The 21263-nt window shown below is 37.5% G+C and overlaps 1 protein-coding gene across 1 annotated transcript in view; it reads right to left on the reverse strand.

Moving 5' to 3' along the window:
- Positions 1 to 15829: 15829 nt before the first annotated feature.
- The window catches only part of gpatch2 (G patch domain containing 2), a 210538-nt gene continuing 205104 nt past the window's right edge, over positions 15830 to 21263 (reverse strand). The window contains exon 10 of the mRNA XM_052011432.1: positions 15830 to 18909. Within this exon, the coding sequence (XP_051867392.1) occupies positions 18740 to 18909 (170 nt within the window). The 3' untranslated portion in view covers positions 15830 to 18739. The remainder of the gene's footprint in view (positions 18910 to 21263) is intronic.

A 21263-nucleotide genomic window follows, 5' to 3' on the forward strand; every position in this document is an offset into this window, starting at 1 on the left:
AGCCGTCCTTCATGTTCAAGGTGATTGTGTCTAACAATTAGAATGAGACTGGAGATCTTTGCTTATCTCACCTTCACTATCTTAATATATCAGGTGGTAGTCAGGTAATTAAATGCAGTTCTCTTCAAAAAATTCATAAGCAAGAACACAGTTGTCTACTAACCTTAATTATACTTTTCTGATGTTTTTAAATGTATCTATAAATACACCTGACATATTTCAGCCAGATATGGATTCTGAACCTCATTAGATGGTGTCACTTTTTTGCCTTTATTTTAAGATATTCTCAATCACACCATAAACACATCTTCAGAACCTGTGGAACAATTTCCTTATGAAGCATTGAACTTTAATAGCCCATATGCTAAGCATGAACAAAGACCTCCCCTTCACCAGCTTCAAAGTTATTTCATGTGAACATTTGCAACCTGTTTTTCACAGCCTCTGTACAAATTGCTTACTTTGAACATTTAATATTTGTAAAGCTAACTGGTACATTAAAACTTGGCCATGCCTGTACACACACATCATTGGTTAAGCACCCCTCCTGGTCTACGCAGTTCACTGTTTCATGCTTAAGCTTCCTAGGAAGTATCATGATCAGCACTAATTTTCTGTATTGTTGTATGAAATTACTGATGATTGCCTTGTTGGGTTGTGATGCTCTGAGTTAAGGTAGCGGGTAGTGAAATCCTTTTGAAATAAATTTGAAAAATGCTGATGCACAAATTGTAAATATAGGTTGCTCATGAATTAAGATGTAAAGAAATCCTTAAATTCTGAAGAAAACATTTCAGGCAAATATAACAGTAGCACTGAGAGAGTTAATGACTTATGTAGGGGTTTTGAAAAGTGCATGGACAGGCAAAGTAATTGTATTTTTTTCTGTATTATTTCTGTGCCTAGCCAGTTGGGTATCAGTTGATTCAGAAACATACTTGTCATATTTTGGCCACAATATAGGCCTGTGTATGCTGATTATTGAAGCAGATCCCCCCTCTCTCTTTATAACATGTTCCCAGATCATTTGTATCATGATGAGTCCCTTCACTGTAGTTCAAACACATACTCTTAGCGTTCTCATAGTCCTTACTAGTGGGAACAGTTGTCCAAAGTGATCACACTGTGTCTATCTTTAGAAGCATTAGCTTGTCCTGTTACAAAGTTCATTATTTGTTTTGGAAACAAATTATAAATGCAGCAAATTTTCTGGAATATATCTGGCAGAGAAAGCAGTGACTATATAACACAGCAAGGCAGCTGGCAGATACACTTTTCAATGTTGCTTTCCCATTAAAGGAAGACGACCCATGTAATGCAGTTTTTAGGTCCTGATTTATGTTGCATACATGATGAGAGATATCCAACCCTTAGTGTTTATTTTGGATTCTGTATCTAGATTTCAACTTGGATTTCACATGCATTGAACTTGTGAATACTGTCCAATGTAACCTAATAATTTTGAATAGTAGTCAATATATTCACTTGTTTGAATGGTTATTAAATTTGTTAGTATGCATTAGTTATATTTATCAAAAAAATCCCCTTGCTCCAACATAATCCCCTCTTCCAACCTTCAGCATAATAGAAGCATAGCAAAGTCCTGCTGCATTTTATTAACCTGACGTCCACACTGGCTTCCTTTGCCAAGGATTGAGGCAAAGCTTGTGGAGTTTCCCGCACTGCCCCATGCTACCTGGCAGAATTCTTTGGATTCCCAGCAGAGGTATTCAGCTAATTTTTCACCTTGTGACTGATTGCATTCTGAAGCCTATTGCAAAACTTTCCTATTGGACTATCAGGTTTCATATTACTAAACTGACATTTTGAAACAAAGTCCCTAGTATTAGTGTATGATTCTCCAACCACAATGTTGCTCCCTCACCAAGCCTAAATAAACACATGTAGATCTACTATAAATATTAACTAAGTTAAGTTACATATCAATATGGTGTAGTACCTTTGAATTCAGAATTTTGGCCCAGTTATGAGGAATGTGTCTTTTTCATTGTACAGAATGAAATCATTATAATAAAACTTACAAAATCCCAGCTCCCTAAGGTGAAATAAGTCTGGCTCATACTAACTTCCAATATGTGATCTCAAAGATTTTCGAGTAAATGCCTTAGTGCAAATCAAACAAGATAACAAATGTTGGCATAGAAATTTAATCACTCAGCACATGATTTTTAAATGATAACGGATTGAATTGTGACATAAAATCGATTGTGCATAATGAAACATTGGAATGCACTTTTATGTGCATGTTGAGCGTTTACGCCCTAAGTACACAGAGCTGGCAGGATCAGTGTCAATCGTCATGCAGTCAACACCTCCCCTGTACAACTAATTCACATGCATGCAACTAAGGTACTAAGTGGGCCAGATCATTATCTACTTGAGGTCTTGTTGGGAAAACAGTTGGAGCAGAAGCCAATCGTAGACGTTTGGAGCTTCTGAAGATTTCAAAGCATTTTAGAGGTGAAACCTCTTTCTCTTGGTATAAAAGATGGGTGTTTTAGTTGTGGTACCGGTGACTCTCCAGAACCACATGAAGCAAAATGATTGAAGGCAAAGGTTTATTGGAAGATGAGGCTAAAGAAAGAGAGGGAGAATGGTTCTGGTCTGGAGATTCTACCTGGCAGAGTCATCTGGAGCTATGTTCCTAGCCTGCTCCCAGTCCATTCCCACATTCCTGTGCAAAGGCTAAGATTTTCAAGGAGGGTGAGGACCGAGATCTGTCATCTGCTGCAGGCAGAGTTTCTGTGCCCGAGTCAATTATTCCGAGAAATGAAGGTTACTGTTGCTGCTGAATCGTTCCATGCTTGTTGAGTGTACTATATATCAAATGATTGGCAGCAACTTATCAAAGCTTCCTTCCTGTCAAAGGAGGCTCAGCTTGGACCACCTTAAGAGACATTGTTATGTTTTGGTGCTCCAACACTTGTGAGGAGGTTACTAAGTCATATAATATCTTCACTGTCTTCTGTGCCCTCGCTATCCTCAACATGATAGTATAGTGGTTTAGTGCGTATCTAGTAACTAGTATCTCGAGGCCTGGTCCTGGTGTCAATAATTCAAACCCTATCTTGTTACTTGAAGAATGCAGGTAATTAAGTGCACTGGAATAAAAAGCCATTATCAGCAATGGTAATTGTGAAACTACTGGATTGTTGAAATAAACCCATGTGGGTTTTTATAATGTCCTTCAGGGAACGAAATCTGCCACTCTTATGTTTTAAGTGACTCTAGTGTTTAATACTTAAGAGTCCACTGAAATGGACCATTTTAAGGCTATGATTAAATAAATAAAAGAAAGTCACCACCTGGGGCTGCACCATAACTGCAATGTCAGAATTCCCTCACCGAAATCAGTGCAGAGAGTCAGGAAGGTGGCTCATCAGTCCAATGGCAATTAAGGATAGTCAGTAAATTCTGACCCTTCTGTGTGCTAAATTGTATTCACCATTCTCATTTCCAATTGCAAAACTTAATTAAACCTTTCTGAAAATCTTTAGCTGCACACCCTGAGTCTATTGCATTCTCTATTTTAGCTTTGTCAACATTTGACAAGATTATGTTGTGTTTCATTATACAAAGATATGTATGTAAATTAGAAGCAACAGGTAAAAGCCCTGTGGAATTACATTATCTGAGGCTGATCTTAAGCATGAAATTTTGACCAATACTATAAAGATATACAAAGGGGCCTGTTCACATGGTCCTGGGCAGTGCATTAATTTGTTATGAGACACAGGAATGCTTTACCCACTGCTACAAATGCTTACTCATGGGATATTTGCCCTTTTAGGCGAGAAGAAGTTTGCCATCTCTTATGATATTTAAGGGAAGCCAACACTCATTAAGTGGGTGGTGCACTCAGGAGAGTAAATGCTTCTGATGTTGGAGGCCTGATTCCTGAGTCTGACAACTGAGATGTGGAATGTCCCATAAAGGTTTTGAAACCCTGACATTTCGCTATTTTCCTTGAATGTGGTGTCTCAAGATGAAAATGTGGCAGAATCCACCTGCAAACTTTGCATTCACATTCAACATTCTTTGCATTTGATCATAGGCTATTTAATATTGAATACTGAATATTGAATATCTGAATACTGGAATGTTTTTTTTTATTATTTTTTCTATTCAAGATCATAATGCATGGTTAATAGCATCTATTGTCCCTGAAACATTTGGGAAGCCTACATCACAAATGAGTCATCAACGTACTGAATATATATCAACACAGATGGATGAACTTAAAAATTGTCTCATTGTGATGATTTCCTAGAATGTAGATGACACCTGAAAAAACAGTTGTGCCTCAACTAATTGAGTTAGCTGCAGTGGTTTTGCTGTGAAATTGCTTTCCGGATGTGAATGGATTTAAAGAAGTCCAATTTAGGAGTGTGACCACCTGTGCCTGCTTTGAAGCCACATTAGCTATAGAGAGATTGCTTAAGACAGCCATCACATGCCTCATTATGTGAATAAGAGGACAAACGGCTGTTTTGGTACATAATCTACCAATAAATTTGCAACAGTAGCCCTATCAATCTAACTAGAATTCCTGAAACTCAAAAGATAAATCTAAAAAAATCCTAAATGAGTCCCAGGAGGGAAAAAAACTCCGTTATTAAAATTATAGGCAGCTGTCAGTCTCTCCTGATTGCATTTCACCGCCATCCTCAACCCCACACTAGATTTACTACAGGTCCTTGGCTTGATTCTCAGGCAATAGACCTTACTACTACAACTTCTGGGCCTGCTGCTTGCTATTCTGTACTCATGGGGTGACCAATATGTTGTTCACCCATCTGCCTCTTTAGGCCTGTATAACATCTGGAGTATCTAGACAGCATTCCAATATCTCAGCCCACGTCACAAAGTCACTAACTCTTCAAAGCTGATGCTACCGTAAGTTTATATTCAGGATATCCTGAGTTTATTGGTAAATGCTTTGATGAAAAGATAAAGAAGTGCACAGAACAGCCTGAACTTTAAGCATATTTTTTCACATTATAGTATAGATTGAGATGCACCAGAAAATATTCTTACGTCAGAGGAATTCTATCAGAAGTAACCACAAGTAAACCAAGTTACAGATGATATTATCTTTATTCCTGTACATGTTGTTATGAAGGAATTGCTGGAACAGTTGGTGGCTCATGATTCCATATGACTCTCAGTTACCCTGGGACAACAGTAAGAACTGCAGCAGTGCCAACGTCAACAAAGCCATTGTAATTGAAGTAACAATTGGAAATGGCAATACAGACACCTAATCCTTCAGCACCTGCCTCCAAAATGTCTAACACCTACAATCTTTGTGCATTAATGATGTTAGAGGCAATTTTTAATTAATTAGGTGGTCATATGTGTATAGATCATTTAATTATTTCTGGTCCACTTATCAATTTCGATGCAGGCCAAGTATGTTTTTTTTCATGGCTGTATCTATTTCTATAAAATCATTTTCTGGTCTTGCTGGTAACAATGCTTTCTGTGAAAAGGCATCTACAAAAAACTGTACTTGCTAATCCTTCAACCTCCTTTGCTTTTTTAGTTGACCATTAGAAGTTTGAAAGCTGGTGTTATCTCCAAGGGCAAGCATTTAAGGTGAGAGGGGGTAGGTTCAGAACAAACGAGCGCGGTACGTTTTTCACTCAGAGAGTGGTGGATACCTGGAATGCGTTGTCTGATAGGGTGGTGGAGGCAAATTCATTGGGGGCTTTTAAGAGGGCCTTGGATGGGCACATGAATGAGAGGAAAATAGAGGGATATGGGCATTCTGTAGATAGGAGGGATTAGCTATGTTGGCACAACATTGTGGGCCGAAAGGCCTGTTCTGTGCTGTACTGTTCTATGTTCTATGTATGTCACTGTCTTAAATAAGATTTGGTGCATATTGTTTGCTGTTGGATTTGTTTTGAAGACTGGTAAAGTTTTTTGTGATTGTCGTGTTTGTTGTATTGGGTGTACTGTTACAGTGTAACGTAAGAATGTCAGAGAAGGATAAAGAAGTATGCATTTGTTATTCAGCCCAAGAATATTTCAGAACCTGATGAATCTATAAGGCACCTGCTGAAGCTAAAAAAGAGCCAGGGAGAAATTATCAGTGAAATAACTATTCAATGCAGCAAAATTACAAAAAGGGCACTTAGGCATGGAAGAGCAAAATTAGAGACTGTAGAATTTGGTGGAAAATTTCTCACTTGGCCCAGGGGCTCCAGCAGCCTTAACACCCTTCAACATCAACGACATTTACTTTTCCAGATGCACAGAAATGGATCACCTCACCATTATCAATATGAGTGAATGATTCTAGAAAATATTCATTTTTATACTATGCAAATTCACTTGTATAGAATATCATGCTCCAACTCTTCTAGTAATTTTTGTTTTAAATTTGGTCAATAGGAGATGCACTATAGTGAAACAAGCCACTCGTGACAGCTCCTTCCTTGGAGAGAATGCATTTAGCCATAATAGGCCACAGCTTCTGGCAACCTTCCAAGCAGAAAACTGACAAACCCCCTGACAAGCCATAGGTAAACTCAAAAGGCAACATCTCTTGGATTTAAATACATGGCTTTGTCTTTGTCAAATGTTTCACTTTGAGTTGAGTTTAAGTTCCACCCAGAAAGTGAGCACACAATCTATGCTGAGACTCAGTTCAGAGGATGCTGTATTGCCCAATGCAATGATCATTAGTTAAAATAAGGCCCCTACAGCCTCTTCCAGTAGTTCAGGTGAATGCCAGATTCCATGTCATTGTTTGAAGAGGGAAAGGAATCCATTCCCTTCTCTGCCCAACATTGCTTCCTCAAATAACAACACCAAATATAGATTAACTTGTTATGTACCTCTTTGCTATTCATGGTGTCTTGCTGTGTTTGCCATATTGACAACAATCAACTCAGTTCAAAGTAAATATATTAAACATATACAATCATAGTCTTTTAAGAGATTTCAGAAAGATATGATAAGCTGTTATCTGAATACAAAATTTTCAGGCTTCTATGTAGATGATGAACTGCCATATGGGATCAACTAGTGATAATTTAAAAGTTTAATTTTGACTGTTCTTGAACTCTAAATAATCTGAAATTCATTCTTGACTTTTTGTTTCTATTAATCTAACACTTCAGTGAATTTCATTGATGTAGCTGAGATATTACTGCTGCTATTGATCATAGCGACAGACAGTGATGCTCAAACTGATAGTTCCAGGAGCAGCTTGTGCGTGATTGCTTTTAAAATGATCCAAAAATAATACATTTTTGTAATTACCTCAATTAGATTACTTTGTTATAAAAGTAATTTAATTCCCAGTATCATGCAATAATTAATAATCCTTCACCATCAGCCTGAAATCCATCGATACTTAATTTCAAATGAATGAGGTTGACCTAAGCACTGTCGCTTCTGTTTTAATGTTTACTACAGGTGCAATATAAAGAGATGCTGTAACTTTGGAATGGTACATATGTGAATCCTAACTTAAGATGCACCGCTGATAATATTAATAGAACATCAGAGTGATTTATCTCATCTGGAAATTTAAAAATGGATGCAAAGACTCAGAGGAATGAGTTTCAAGTATAGAAAAGGCCAAGTGCTGCAATACTAGATCATACAAACAGAGAACTGGCATTTAGTGTTGCTGACTGTGAAGAAAGGAAGCCAGGACAACTCAAAATGTCAGGTGCACAAAGTAATGCATCTGTGCTTGGTAGGAGGCTAACAGAAGGGGCCTTCATGGTCCACTTGACAATTGCATATCAACTGCAGCAAAAAAAAAGCAGCAAAAGGAATGGGTATTTAAAATGAGACACAACTTCCAGCAGAACAGAAAGCACTTAAAGCCAACCCTTTGGTCTGATGAGTCATCAGCCTGTAAATATACAGTATGATTTACAAGGCTTACAACTTGATACGTTTGTGACATAGGATATTTCAGTCATCCAAGCACACTTTTAATGCTACTTGTTTGTCCAGTTAGAAGGGTGATAGGTGACAAGTAGGTGGTCTGCATCCAGTTGTGAAAAACATCGTCCATCTTGAAGAAGCAGATAATGTACTTATTAAATTGGCTGTCAGGCAGCCATTAATTCAGACTTACATTCTAAGACTGTCTGTCATTTTAACAGTAATAGCCACTAAATTCTAGGAATTGACTCTGAATTCAAGCTGGCAGCATGTGCATTGTAATAAATGTATCTACTAATTGCTATAGTGTCTGAATGAGCAAACTGATTAATTAGGCATTTGTCACCTATTGCAGTATAGAACTCTGACTTTGGACACTATGTGAATGCTTTGCTTTAGATACTCCTTGTAAAACTGACCTAATTGCATGAATAAAGTTCTGCGGCATAGGGTGGGGTGGGGTGTCAATGGAAAGAATAATATAATACACATGAATGTTATTTAATAAAACAGAGAAAGATAGATGTTAAAATCATATTCATTAAAGTCCTGTTTATAATAAGCTTCATTGGAAGCAGGTGTTTAAACATAAAATTGGGTGTGAAGCAGTTCCTTTTTGCAACAGGAGAGATGTCACTGGTAAGAAGGCTATGCTGCTGGTAAGTGCAAGCCTCATTTCCATGAAACAATTATTCAAATTGAACATGGCAATAATTTTCTTGATATTTAACTGTATATTCACCGATGGTCAGACTGTCCATGTAAAATGGGTGCTTTGACTGATCCACAGGGTCTGTGTGCTTTGGTACCATTTCAGAGCTAGGTGGCTAATTGCATTCTTGTGATATTTCAGTACCAATGCATTTACTTCAAGGTGCTTCCAGAAATGGATTTTGCCGTTTTGGGGGAAAACTTTCCACACTTTTACATTGTTGGTGCACTGGAATTTGGGTTGGGAATCCTGTTGGTCTTTCCCATTGTCTTGCATTGTGTAGGGAAATAGAACTTGTTGAATCGTTGTCCTGTGTAAGTGCATTGATGTTGCAAAGGATGTGTGTACATCTATCAGTATCTCTGGACCCACATTTGTCACCTCTGATAAACCATACCTGGGTGAGCTCTAGGAGACTTGCATTTACTATTTGCTTTGCTGGAAAGGCTGCGACAGAGCTAAGCTATACAGTTCCAGTCAGATGCGCAGACTTCAACAGATGGGATAACTCTTCCATGGCTGTAAAGGTCATCACTGCATTCAGCGTCTACGGTACTGAACTCTGCAGGCTGCTGCAGGGGAGAACTGTAAATTCAGCGAGTCCACAATCCATGGATGTATAAAGTGAGTGACGAGACACTAGGACTGACTTCCACAGTCCAGCTCCAAAGGAACGCCTGAAAAGTGTGAGCAAATCATGTGCTCCTATTTTACTTTTGAATAGCACTGCAGTTGCTCTGTGATTTATCTAGTGTCTGTACCTGAATGTGCCTGAAGAGGGTGCAACAATATAAATTACATGCAAATGAATATCAGTGATTTCCACTAATAGGTAGATTGTCCCAATAAAAACTTGGCTCTCTTGCTTGTTTTGCTGGCACTTAGATTCTAGCTGTGTTAAAGGGGCAGCCTGTTGAAATCCTAGAAGGGTGGAAACTTTGGCATATTACTTTTCGATTCATTTTGTTGCATGTTGAAAGGCAGTAACAATACTCCTCATCCTGAGTGGACTGAACTGAACAAGCTTAGTTTAGCTGCAGCTCTCCAGCAGAAACAATTATTTAGTATTTTTGAGTCCCTTTACATGTGGCAAGCTTGGAGCAGAGATGGATGAAGAGGCAGAGGCTAAGATGTAAGTCTTTAAAGCATTGACTATTCAGGAACGTGTCCGCAGATCTTCATAAATCTGGTCACCAGGTACCGTGAATTTTTTTAAATCATGGGATGTGGGCATGACTTGCAAGATCAACATTTGTGCCCATCCATGATGCTGAGCCACACTCCGGAAGTGCTGCAGCCTTTATGGAGAAGGTACTCTCACAGTGGTGTTAGGTACGGAGTGCTAGGATTTTGATCCCATGAAGAAGAAACAGAGATACATTTCCAAGTCTGGGTTGTGTGTGTAACTTGGAGGGGAACTTGCCAGATTGCCTTTGGTGGAAGTGCTGTTGAAAAGCCTTGGTAAATTGGTGTAGTGTATTTTGAGGTTATACACATAGCCATGGTAAATCTGTGATTTTTAAAATAGTATTAGTTGATGAGATGCCAATCAGGCTGGCTGTTTTGTCCTGGATGGTGACGAGCTCCTTGAGAGCTGGTGGAGTTGCACTTATTCAGGGAAGTGCTGAATATTCAATCACACTCATGACATATTTCTTGTAAATAGCTACAAAGCTTTGGTAGTCAAAGAGGTGAGTCACTTACCGTGGAATCCCTAGCTCTGACCTGTTCTTTTGATCACTGTATTTATGGGGCCTGCCATGTTAAGTTCTTGGTCAACAGTGGCCTCTAGGATGTTGATGGAAGTGTCTCTCTTGTTGATGTTAGCCATGAATTGCTATGCTATCTGTCTCTTAACAGCACAAGGCTGATTGTTGTTCAGGTCTTGCTATTGCTTGGAAAACCGTGTTTTGTTATCTGACAAACGGTGAATGGAACCGAACATTGTGTATCAGTAAATTTTGGACTTTACATTGAAGATTCATCATAAAATGGTTGGTCCATGACGCTGTGTTGAGTAACTACAATATCCTCAGGCTGAGATAACTGACCTTCCTGTCAAAAATATCTTTCTTTCTTTCTAGTATGACTGAATTGATAGATTTTCCCTCATCAGCATTTATTTTAATTTTAGTAATTCTCTTCTGTGCCACACTCATCAAATACTGCCTTGATATCGGGAGCTGTCACTCTTAACTCATCTCTAGAATTGAGTTTATTTTGTCCACATTTGTATGAAGCCTGTAATGAGGACTGGAGCCAAGTGATCCTGACAGCAGTGAAACTGGGTATTTTGTAAGTGGTGAAAAGCCAGTGGTCCTGAGTTAGACCCTATAAACTTTTTGTTCATGTGTATGCTTTACTGTGACAATGAATCTAACTTACAAGGCAACTCCAAGCTCTGTAAGTAGAACTGAGTTGTATTGGAATAGTATTGTGGGCCTCACTATTGATGTTGACCATGGTAATTGACAAAAGTATGGATGGTTTGAGGAAATTTTCTTTGGGCAATGTTATGAACCAGCAACAAAAGAAACACACTGAGTCATGATTCAGTGTTTAAAAACTACTTTATTAATAGCTACTTATGATAATAAGAAAAATAAAAGTAAAAATGTTAAACCTTAAACATTAATCCCAAAACTAAACTCGTAGTGTGTGTGTGTGTGGCAAATTCCCAAACTCCAAGTCCAGGAATAATTCTTAAAGTTCAGTTCAGCAAGCCGTAAGGTGAAACATGAGCAAAGGCTTCTTCAACAACCACCGTTGACTGAAGATAAGATGTAGATGTAGAGAGAAAATAGAGAGATTACGAAATCCAAATGTTCCACAATGGAACCCAAATGACATCTCAGTGTTTTCTCAGCAGTGACCACTCCACCACAGCTGCCTCACCCTGAAAGGCTCCTGAATCATGGTTGCCCACACAAATACCTGTTTCCCTCTACAGGTTAATGACAAAGTGGACTCCACCGGCTTACTCCAAAAATCCATACGTGGATTGTAGTGACGGGCACGGTTACTGTTTTCCATCCATCAATAGAGACTAGCAAGCTGGTGTCTCTCTCTCTCTCTCTCTCTCTCCTCTGACTGACTGCTCCAAAAACATCATTACGTCCTTTATCTTCTGTTGACGTAAGCACGCCACACACACCACTATGCTTTATCTTAAAGGGACATTCACCAATAGTGACCTAGTCCATAACAGCAAGTATCAGACATTTTATTTTATCTACTTTGAATAATCCCAAATTACCCACTGCAAAAATTCAAATTATTGCATGTCTAGATACCATGGAGACAAACCGTCACACCACTGTTGGTCTACTAATCTGAGCCAATGGTGATTTGATGTCGGTGTATGTACTAGCACTATGATAGCTAGCAATCAAAGGTAATGTCCCCACACATGTTGAATGGAGAACTGAAAAGTACTTTGGTTTAAGGGCTATATCCAATCACTTGAATCAATACACATCCCTTTGCTTTCCTTGCTGAAGAATTTACCTCACCTGCTGGAACAGTAATAAGAAGGTATGTACCATGTGAAGTGCATATTTCTGGTTGGAACAGGGGCAGGGAAGAGGCTAAAATGGGTTACAAAATCAGGATTTTTGAAATGCTATGGGATCGAAAGGAAATGACAGGATAAAAACAATAGGATTTTCCATGTGATAGGCTATGGGTGACTAACAAAGCATGATGCATGGTTTGAACAGTGATTATTAATTCTGTGAAGTTTGGGGCTTGAAGGGTAGAGACAGGCTATGTTACTGAACATATGAAACTTGGCTCGGGGATTGCACAAAGTATCCACCATCTTGCTCAAAATAATAAAGATCATTGTGGGAGGGAAATAGAATTTTAGAAAGGATGGGAAGCTTGTTGCGGGAAATGAAAAGATATTAGTCTTACCAAAGTTACCCGAAGAAAGTTCTGCCCAGACTGTGGCCCTTGATCATTTAGCACAACAGCAAAGGAAGAGTCGAGTAAATGATTCGAGTAAAACTGGGACAGGTGGAGCTGAGTCATGGATGAAAACATCCCTAAAAAGTGCTTATTGTCAAAGAATAGCAAGGGATCAAAGATGGAGATTAGACCCCGATGCCTGTCCCATCTCCCACAAAAAAAATCCCTTGTCGATGGATTACAATTGAAAAGACTACTTGTTGAACTAACTGCTTGTAGTTACCTGCCACGGACCTTTACCATTGGATACAGAATTGCATAGACTGATAATGCAAGCATCTTAGCTTGAGTGCAGCTCACGAGTCCAGTTGTGAAAGGCTGCAACAACTTAAATCTAGCTGAACCTCCAGTATTTTCCGATGTGGTTCACTGATGTCCCAGTTAAATCCACCCAAAGCAACAATTGGTGTCTAGATTCATTGTGGTCACTTGGAATTGATGGTCACTGTCAATTTCATAACTGGGGGAGAGCAGGATCTCTTCAAATCAGATATCAAAACTTAAATCAGGCATTACTTCCTGAATACTCATCGAATGCAATGAAGCAATTAAAGCGAAGTTAGTGTACTCTATCACAGGGAAATGGACTCGTATCATTGGCAGAGTTCCCTTTTGTCAAGCTTTTCCTCTGACAAAATGAACATATAGATAAGTATGACCAGATCCAGAAACTGTTAAACTGGTAGGACTGTGTAGAACGGTGCCAGTTTCAATTGATTTGAAGGTTACTTGTAGCCCAGATGGGAAATGGTGTCTTAATTGAAGCAATTGGATCCATTCTTTAGTAATATCTTTGAATATTTTTTGGTCCACTGGCAGTCAAATAACTCTGGGCAGATCTTTTGCTAAATAAAGAATTAGCACAACTGCTCCATTGGTAGCAGCCCTCAAGGTGATTCCAGGGTGGTATGGGGGAGTGATTGGAAAAGTGGGGGACTGGGTGAGCAGGGAGAAGCAATTCAGAAGTGACTGGGAGAGTGGGGAGGGGGGTTGGTATAAGGGAAGTTGAAGCAAGTAACTAAGTGAGCTGAGAAAGCAATGGGCGAAAGAGGGGTAGCAATTGGGAGGTGAGGATAATCAGGAGGAAGGGGTGATTGGGAGTGGAAAATATTGAAGAAGGGACCAAGGAATAGTGATCTGTGGAGAGATGGTAATCAAATTATCATCCTCCCTGATCTTTAAAACCAATATTGGTTGCAGGGATTATCATCCTTTTGGATAAGTCGTTCAAAATTATAAATAAAAACTGCAGATGCTGGTAACCTGAAATAAAAATAGGAAATGCTGGAAACACTCAGCAGGTGAAGTGGTATCTGTGGGAAGAGAAACAGTTAACTTTTCAGGTTGAAGACCTTTCATCAGAACTGGGAAAATGAGAAAGTAAGTTAGCTTTAATTTGTAGAGGTGTTGGGGAAAGAAATGGAAAGTACAAAAAGAAATTTCTGGTAGGCTTAAGTCAGAGTTGCCCAGCTGATCCAGATGTTTACTGAACTGTCTAGTTAAGCACTTAATGAAGTCAGTTACAGAGAGAGAGAGAGAGAGAGAGAGAGAGAGAGAAAAAAAACAATTAGTTGCGATAAAGCTGTGAAATGTAGCTCTTTGCAACACTTTCCAATGCAAAAGTGGGAGACGCAACATCAACACCTTCACCTCATCCTTTCTTACCATCCAGGAATCCAAACAATCCTTCTTCCAATCTAGTGCATTGCATCCGGTGCTTACAATGTGGCCACCTCTACATTGAAGAAACCAAACACAGCTGTTACTTTAACTCTCACTCTGATCTACCATTCTGTGGCCTTCTGTACTGTTCTAACAAGGCCCAACATGAACTTGAGCAATAGCACCTTGCCCTCCTTCTGGGCAAGTTGTAGATTTTGGGACTATCGAATTCAACAACTTCAGATTGCTCACTTTTTCTGGCCAGTTCTGTTGTAATGTTATCCACCTGTAATATTAACTCATTTTTTTTCTGTCAGTTACTGCCTGATCTGCTAGGCATTTCCAGCATTCTCCCTTTGGTTTCAGATTTCAGCAACAGCTCTTACCAGCACTTTGCATCCTTAACATGGCCTTTTGTTTGTTTTTCTTTCTCTCCAACTGACCTTGTTCATCTATTATATCAAAATTATTCTTTTAAAATTACAAATAATCTTTATTTCACTTTTAAAGAAAACTTTAAGGTATTTTAGCCTCTATCTTAATTTCCATTTTTCAGTCCTGGCATGGTTGTTCAATAATGAGAGATCCCCAAGTATTGAAACCTGAAAGTAATCAAAGTTGGAAAAAATAAAGTCCACACCTGAAATGGAAGAAAGCAGCCCACAAAGATCTGGCCACATCAGCAAGGGTATCGTTGTTCTGCATCTGACTGCAAAATCCAGGCCACTAATGTTTTCTGAATACAGGATAATCTAAATTTGCAACAGAACTTTAAATAGATATTTAGTGCCCTACCTGATAATGTAGTTGAATGCCATTTTCAGTAGACAATTTTTTTTCTGCCTTCACCAATATGGCCATACTGCTATGAGGTGGCATTCTAACAACTTTCTCAAAAGTCATATGAGGCAAAGCTTTTGTTTTGGGCACAATCAGACACTGTGTTTGGTACTTTGTATTTTCCTTTAAATATTCCTTCATAACCTGATGAATTTGATTTATTATAGTTGAAAATGGAATTAGCATAAATGCCCATTTTTAAGTTGTCACCTATCCCATTACACCCCATTAAATGTTAAATATCTGAAAATGTCTTTAAAAACCCATACAGAACTATTTACTGATTACAACTGTGCATGATAGACAGGTTCTAAGTAAAACAATTAAACGGAAACTTTTAAAAGCCTTATGTTCAAGTAGCAGATTCGTTTTAAGAGCCTTTGAAGGCCCAAGAACAAATGCAATTAGTGCAAATTTATGATGTTGATTATTTTTTTCCTGGAGCCACAGAGAGTTTGATGGACAGAGTTTTCAGTGTGTATGTTTTTTCCAAGTGTGAAGAAATAATTTGCACTGGATGCAATTTGGATTTGTTTTCAACATTTTAGTGCAAATTTGACCAACATTGTGTGAGAAAGAGTTCAAACACAGGCCAATATATTTTGAAATATACAAGGAAAATGCATAACACTAAAAGGTATTGAATATGAAGAAAAAAAAATGAGAATAATCACACAAATAGAGAGTGAGATGTTCCTTTATTTATCAGTTTGCAGAATGTCAGATAAAAGCTCCTTCCATCTCACAGGGGATTTATACAGAGTTAAATTGCTGGGCATTCTAACAACCAATTAATTCTAAGTACAGATGTATTCTCTCAAATAATTTTTGCATGGAAATTATACTGAAAATTAATATTGCAAAAAATGAGGTGGAAATTTGATTGTTCAAACCCCGGATTGTCTGTAGCAGGTAGATTTGATATTTTATTGATGCACTAAAAGCAAGTACAAATACACACAGCATAAAAGATAACTTGGATAAATCCCATCATAATATTCAGTTGTAATTTTTGTTGGAACCCTGAGCACTATGGGAGCATTTAAGCTTTTTAGAAAACAGCTGAAATCTCAATCTGATTTCAACCGTTAGAAGTTACTTTCATAATGTTCCAACTAAACAATAAATCCAAAGCTATGACAAGCCTTCTCTCCAGCACACTTGTTGCGAACAAAATGGGATTTTGTTCTTGTGGTACTGTGGGAGATAAGCTATGTAATTTGACCAGTCGCTGCTTTAACACTTCAAAAAAAACAAGAAAAAAAATTGACTTTGATCAAGCTACACTATTTTTAGCAAACTACCCAATCATCAGTCCCTACAATAATTCTAGTCCCTATTATAAATCCTGATAATGTAGTGCTGTTTGTAAATATTTTAAGCAGCTTTGTCCATTCAGCTCTAATGTACATGACAATGCTTCAATGATGTCATTTCTGTACATTTACAATTGCTTGTATCTAATCCATTACTTCTCTCAGAAAGCAAAATGATAGCTTTTGAAGCAATAAAAATATGCCTATTCTCAGGCTAATTTAAAATGGAGGGCAGGTTTCCTTTATCTTTCATATTGCATTCTTCAGCTTGATGACCCAGTAGTTCCTGATTGTTTTAAAATTTGTCATGAACCAGAGTTGTCCAATTAAGGTTTTTGACACAGATGGGACTGCACTGATCTCATATTAGAATGTGGAATGTAAAGTAATACAAGTCACCCTTCAAATGATAACTACTACATACTTTAACAAAGACAACAGTCGCCCTACCTTGCCTAGCCCATTAATGGAGTTTAATATATTTCACCAACTGGTAATTACTATTATAGAAGTAACAAATCAGCAACTGAAGAGTGTAATTTTGATACAAATTGAGAATTTTAGAAATGAAATGAAATAAACTAGCCCAAGCTTAAAATACAAAGTAAGATAACAATTCTTAACCCCAGCAGAGTAGCTTTCTGAATTTGTCAAATTAAACAGTGAATTCCACTTAAATTAACTGCTCTATTAAGCAAATCCTAATTTCCTTGTAATTTTCTATTTCAATACTCAGAAATAACTCTGATTGTATATTTTCTTAACATACCCTATTTAGTGAGATTATATCTTGATCTTACCTTTGTAATCATTTTACTGTAACATTATACCTTGTTTTGCCATTGTTGTCTTCACTTAATGCAAAATACAAAAAATTATAAAGGATTTTTTTCATTGTTAATAAGTGTATTACACACTGATTATAGAATATACAATACATTATCAGAAACACATTCAAGCAAACACTAGGCCATATTGCCTGATATTCTGAGATGTATATTGGTGACTGCAGCATCTGTATTACAGCAAAAATGATAAGTGGTACTACATAGTCTGTGAAAGAAATATTACTGAACACCAGACGCTTACAACTGGGTTTTTACATATAAAAAAAAACTCAATGCTTTTTTTTCATTTAATACCACTTAGGGTATTAAATAAGGTTATTTCTTACAAACTGCAGTACAAATTAATGGATGGATAAGCCAAATCAAGTGCTTGCTTAGTGAGACAGGAGGCAATAGGTTGTATTTCTAGAATGCAGAAACTGAACTGCATTAAGGTTTTAGAAAGGCAATCTGAGAACAAATCTTAAACCAGTTCAGTTTACTAAAACTCAGTACATTAACCTGATTAAAGCACAAGTTGTAATCAGCTGTATGCTGGCTTTCTTTTAACAGAATAAAGCATGAGAGTGCTTATTATTATCACAACAATATTCACTGTTCATTCCAATATGGCTGAGCACTGAGACCTTACTAAAGTTTGTCACTGTAATATAGGGCTGACTTTTGATGTGTAAAAGATGTAGCAAGACAGAATATTAGATTAAAAAAAATCCTGAAATTTACACACCAACTGGAATTTAAGGTATAGTGTATTTAGAAAATAGTATATTTAATACTTTGGGATCTATTCAAGGACATTTTGTTTGTCGTGCTAATGAAATCCTTTCACTCCTGGAAAATGTACATGATATTTTTGGACATTAAAGAAATAGAATGTTGAATTTAAAATAAATTTACTTCAACAAAAACAAACAATAGGCTTACAGATAATATGCAACCACTGAAAATCATTTCTGAACTGCTTGCACCGAGTTGCTTCTTGCAGAACTGTTATCACATTTCTAAACATCTATTTCATCATCTTTTCAATTGAAGCACAGCAGTGGTAACATAATGACAAACTTACAAATCATACAGAGATATTCATATTATGGGGATTGGAAGAGGCATTGCACTGCCATATTTCACAATAAATTCAAATCTGTAGCCTCTACTTTCAGACACCACACTTTGGATAAAATGGAATTATTGCCTGCAAAAACCTTTGAACTTGTGCATCAATGTACAACGATTAAATTCACTTCTTAATATCTGGAAACCTTCATTACAATTAATACAGTAAATCAACATTGACCCTGCTCAGAAGCAAATGTGTTGATTTCAAAACACAATTAACAATCACATTATCAAGGTGTTCATTTGTCACCATATATACTGATGTTTTAAGCTTTCTTGAGCAAGGGCTAGTGAAGTTGTTTCCATTGAACTGTGCTGTTTCTATTGAGCTGAATAACTGCCTGTCAGCAGAAGCCAAGTCCAACCCCTTTCGGTCGCCATAAAGCTTTAATGGGTTCAGCAACCCCGTTGCCACTTGGTCCAAGGCCTGTGCCAGGAATCCACCCCATGGTTTGCAGCATCCGACTACCAATGTTGGTTTCTGGAATAGGACGGGCATTTTCACCTACAAATACTAGAATTAAGACATGTGGAGATTTAATTAGTGTGGACACTTTGAAAAGAGCAGGTTAATCTGAACTAAAATCTAAACCCTATAATTCTCAATTTACCTGATTAAATATTAAATCAATCTGCCTTGTCACATGATAACCTCTTGAATACCCCTCAGAGGTTCAAAGAATGATGGTTAGGTTTCCCAATGTTTAAAAACAGGCATTGAATCAGCCTTCCTTGGGAGTGGACGAATGCTGTATTAATTATCATGCCACTAACTTCCCAATTTCAACTTATTTAATTGCACTCTTCTCACAAGGGAAAGGACCACCATTTCTGCTAGAAGATGAAAGACTGGCATTTATAAAGCACATTTCACAACCTTGGGAAACCCAAAATGACATTCAGCCAATTAAATGCCTTCGATTTGCAATTCCTGTTGTAATATACATTTCAGGCACTGAGGAAATGCTGAGAAGACTGGGGTTTATCATCACAGTGGAATCGAAGAGAAGAAAAATGTTAATTAAAAACCATGAGAAGATAATAAGAAATGTGCTTTCATATTTACTAACATTTTGCCCTTTACCAAGTTTTGAAGATTTGAGCTATGAAATGTTTAAAAATTGTAAAGTTACCAATCACTATAAACTTATCTTCAACCTTTTCTCATAGCAGTGGAGTCTAAAGCTGGTGAGCATAGGTTTAAATAAGGGGTAAAAGATTTAGAGGGGAACTGAGCAAGAGTCTTTTCACCTAGAGGGTGGTTGAAGTCTGGAACACACTGTCTGAATGGGTGGTGGAGATGGGTACCCTCACCACATTTAATAAGTATCCTGATGAACACTTGAATCAGCAAGGCATAGAAAGTTATGGACAATGCACCAGTAAATGGAATTATACAGATAGTCTCTGTGCTTTACAATTCTATAAAATATAGATTGTGTCTCCTTTTTGATACAAAAAGATGAATAAATTAAAAAAATTCAAACAAGTAATTTGGAAAGGTAGTAGGAAAGGTTCAAAGGGACATGGGCCAAATGGGACTAGCTTAGATGGGAAATTTGGTTGGCATGAACCAGTTGGGCTGAAGGGCCTGTTTCCATGCCAAATGACTCTCTGATCCTAAGTAATTGTTCCCCAGAGTAAAGGGGAAGGGTTAGGTCCATGACAGAATGAAGCGGATGACAGAATGTTCCTTCGGCACCTCCCTCCCATTTTTTTTTGCATCTTAAAACTTGTTTTACTTCTAAATCTTCTCAATTCTGATAAAAGGTCATCACCCTGAATGCTAGCTGACCTGTTGAGTATTTTCAACATTTTCTATTTTATTTCAGGTTTTCAGCATCTGCAACTTTTGCTTTAAGGAAAATAAGCACTTTCTCGTGTATTCTATGAATTTTGAAAATAAATTTCCAATCAATGCTGGCCTTTGAACACATTGCTGCATTAAACAATTGCTAAATATTGTGACATTAAAGAGAAATACTAATAGTTCGGAAAAAAACTACTTGAAAAGTAATGTTTCCATTAGATTCTAATTTATCTGAATGGCTCCTTATTTGATCAAAATTAAATTTGACCTGTGCATAAGACAGTCTGTTTAAAAACACAACCACTTAGTTATACTTTCAAGCCATACTTCATTTTTTTTCTCCACCAGGCTAAACTGAATGGCAGATCATAGGTCTACAGCTGCCAGAAGCTAGACATCTGCTTAATCACTCTCTGATGTTATAACAGCTTAACGCACGGATGAAACACAGTTATTATGCAATATCCTATCAGATGGAAAATTATTCTAATGGTTTTGTTTTTATCACTGTCACAGTTACTACTACGAAAACCTGTTTTAGGTAAACTAGTATTGCTAATACTGGCTCTGTTACAAGCAAAAAGGCCAATGCAATTCTTGGCAATGTTTCACAAAATCCTGCAATTATATGATGGAAATATGTTCTGTCAAGGTTTTATATTAAATAAAAACAAACTGGCCTTTAACCAAACTTCACCTTTAGGACAACTAGATATATTAAAATGCAAGTAAAAGGCTTGGATATCAAGTATAAATGACACATTGTATTGATTTTTACTGAGCATTTCATCATGGATTTCCTCACAAGACAGAAGAGTAAATTCCCAGACAATCCATTTGAAACTAGAGGCGATTCAACAAGCACTCTGGTTTCTAGGCAGTGGGAGAAAATAAATGTCCATCTCAAGTCTAAAGTCCAGCAAGTTGCAAAGCAAATGATGTTAGAAACTTATTTATATGCACGTAAATAAACGGGGAGCAAATTCAGAAATCAGAGGTGCAAAGGGACTTGGGAGTCCTAGTTCAGGATTCCCGAAAGGTTCACTTGCAGGTTGAGT

Source organism: Pristis pectinata, chromosome 3 (genome assembly GCF_009764475.1).
Source record: "Pristis pectinata isolate sPriPec2 chromosome 3, sPriPec2.1.pri, whole genome shotgun sequence".
In the NCBI taxonomy this organism is placed as follows: Eukaryota; Metazoa; Chordata; class Chondrichthyes; order Rhinopristiformes; family Pristidae; genus Pristis; species Pristis pectinata.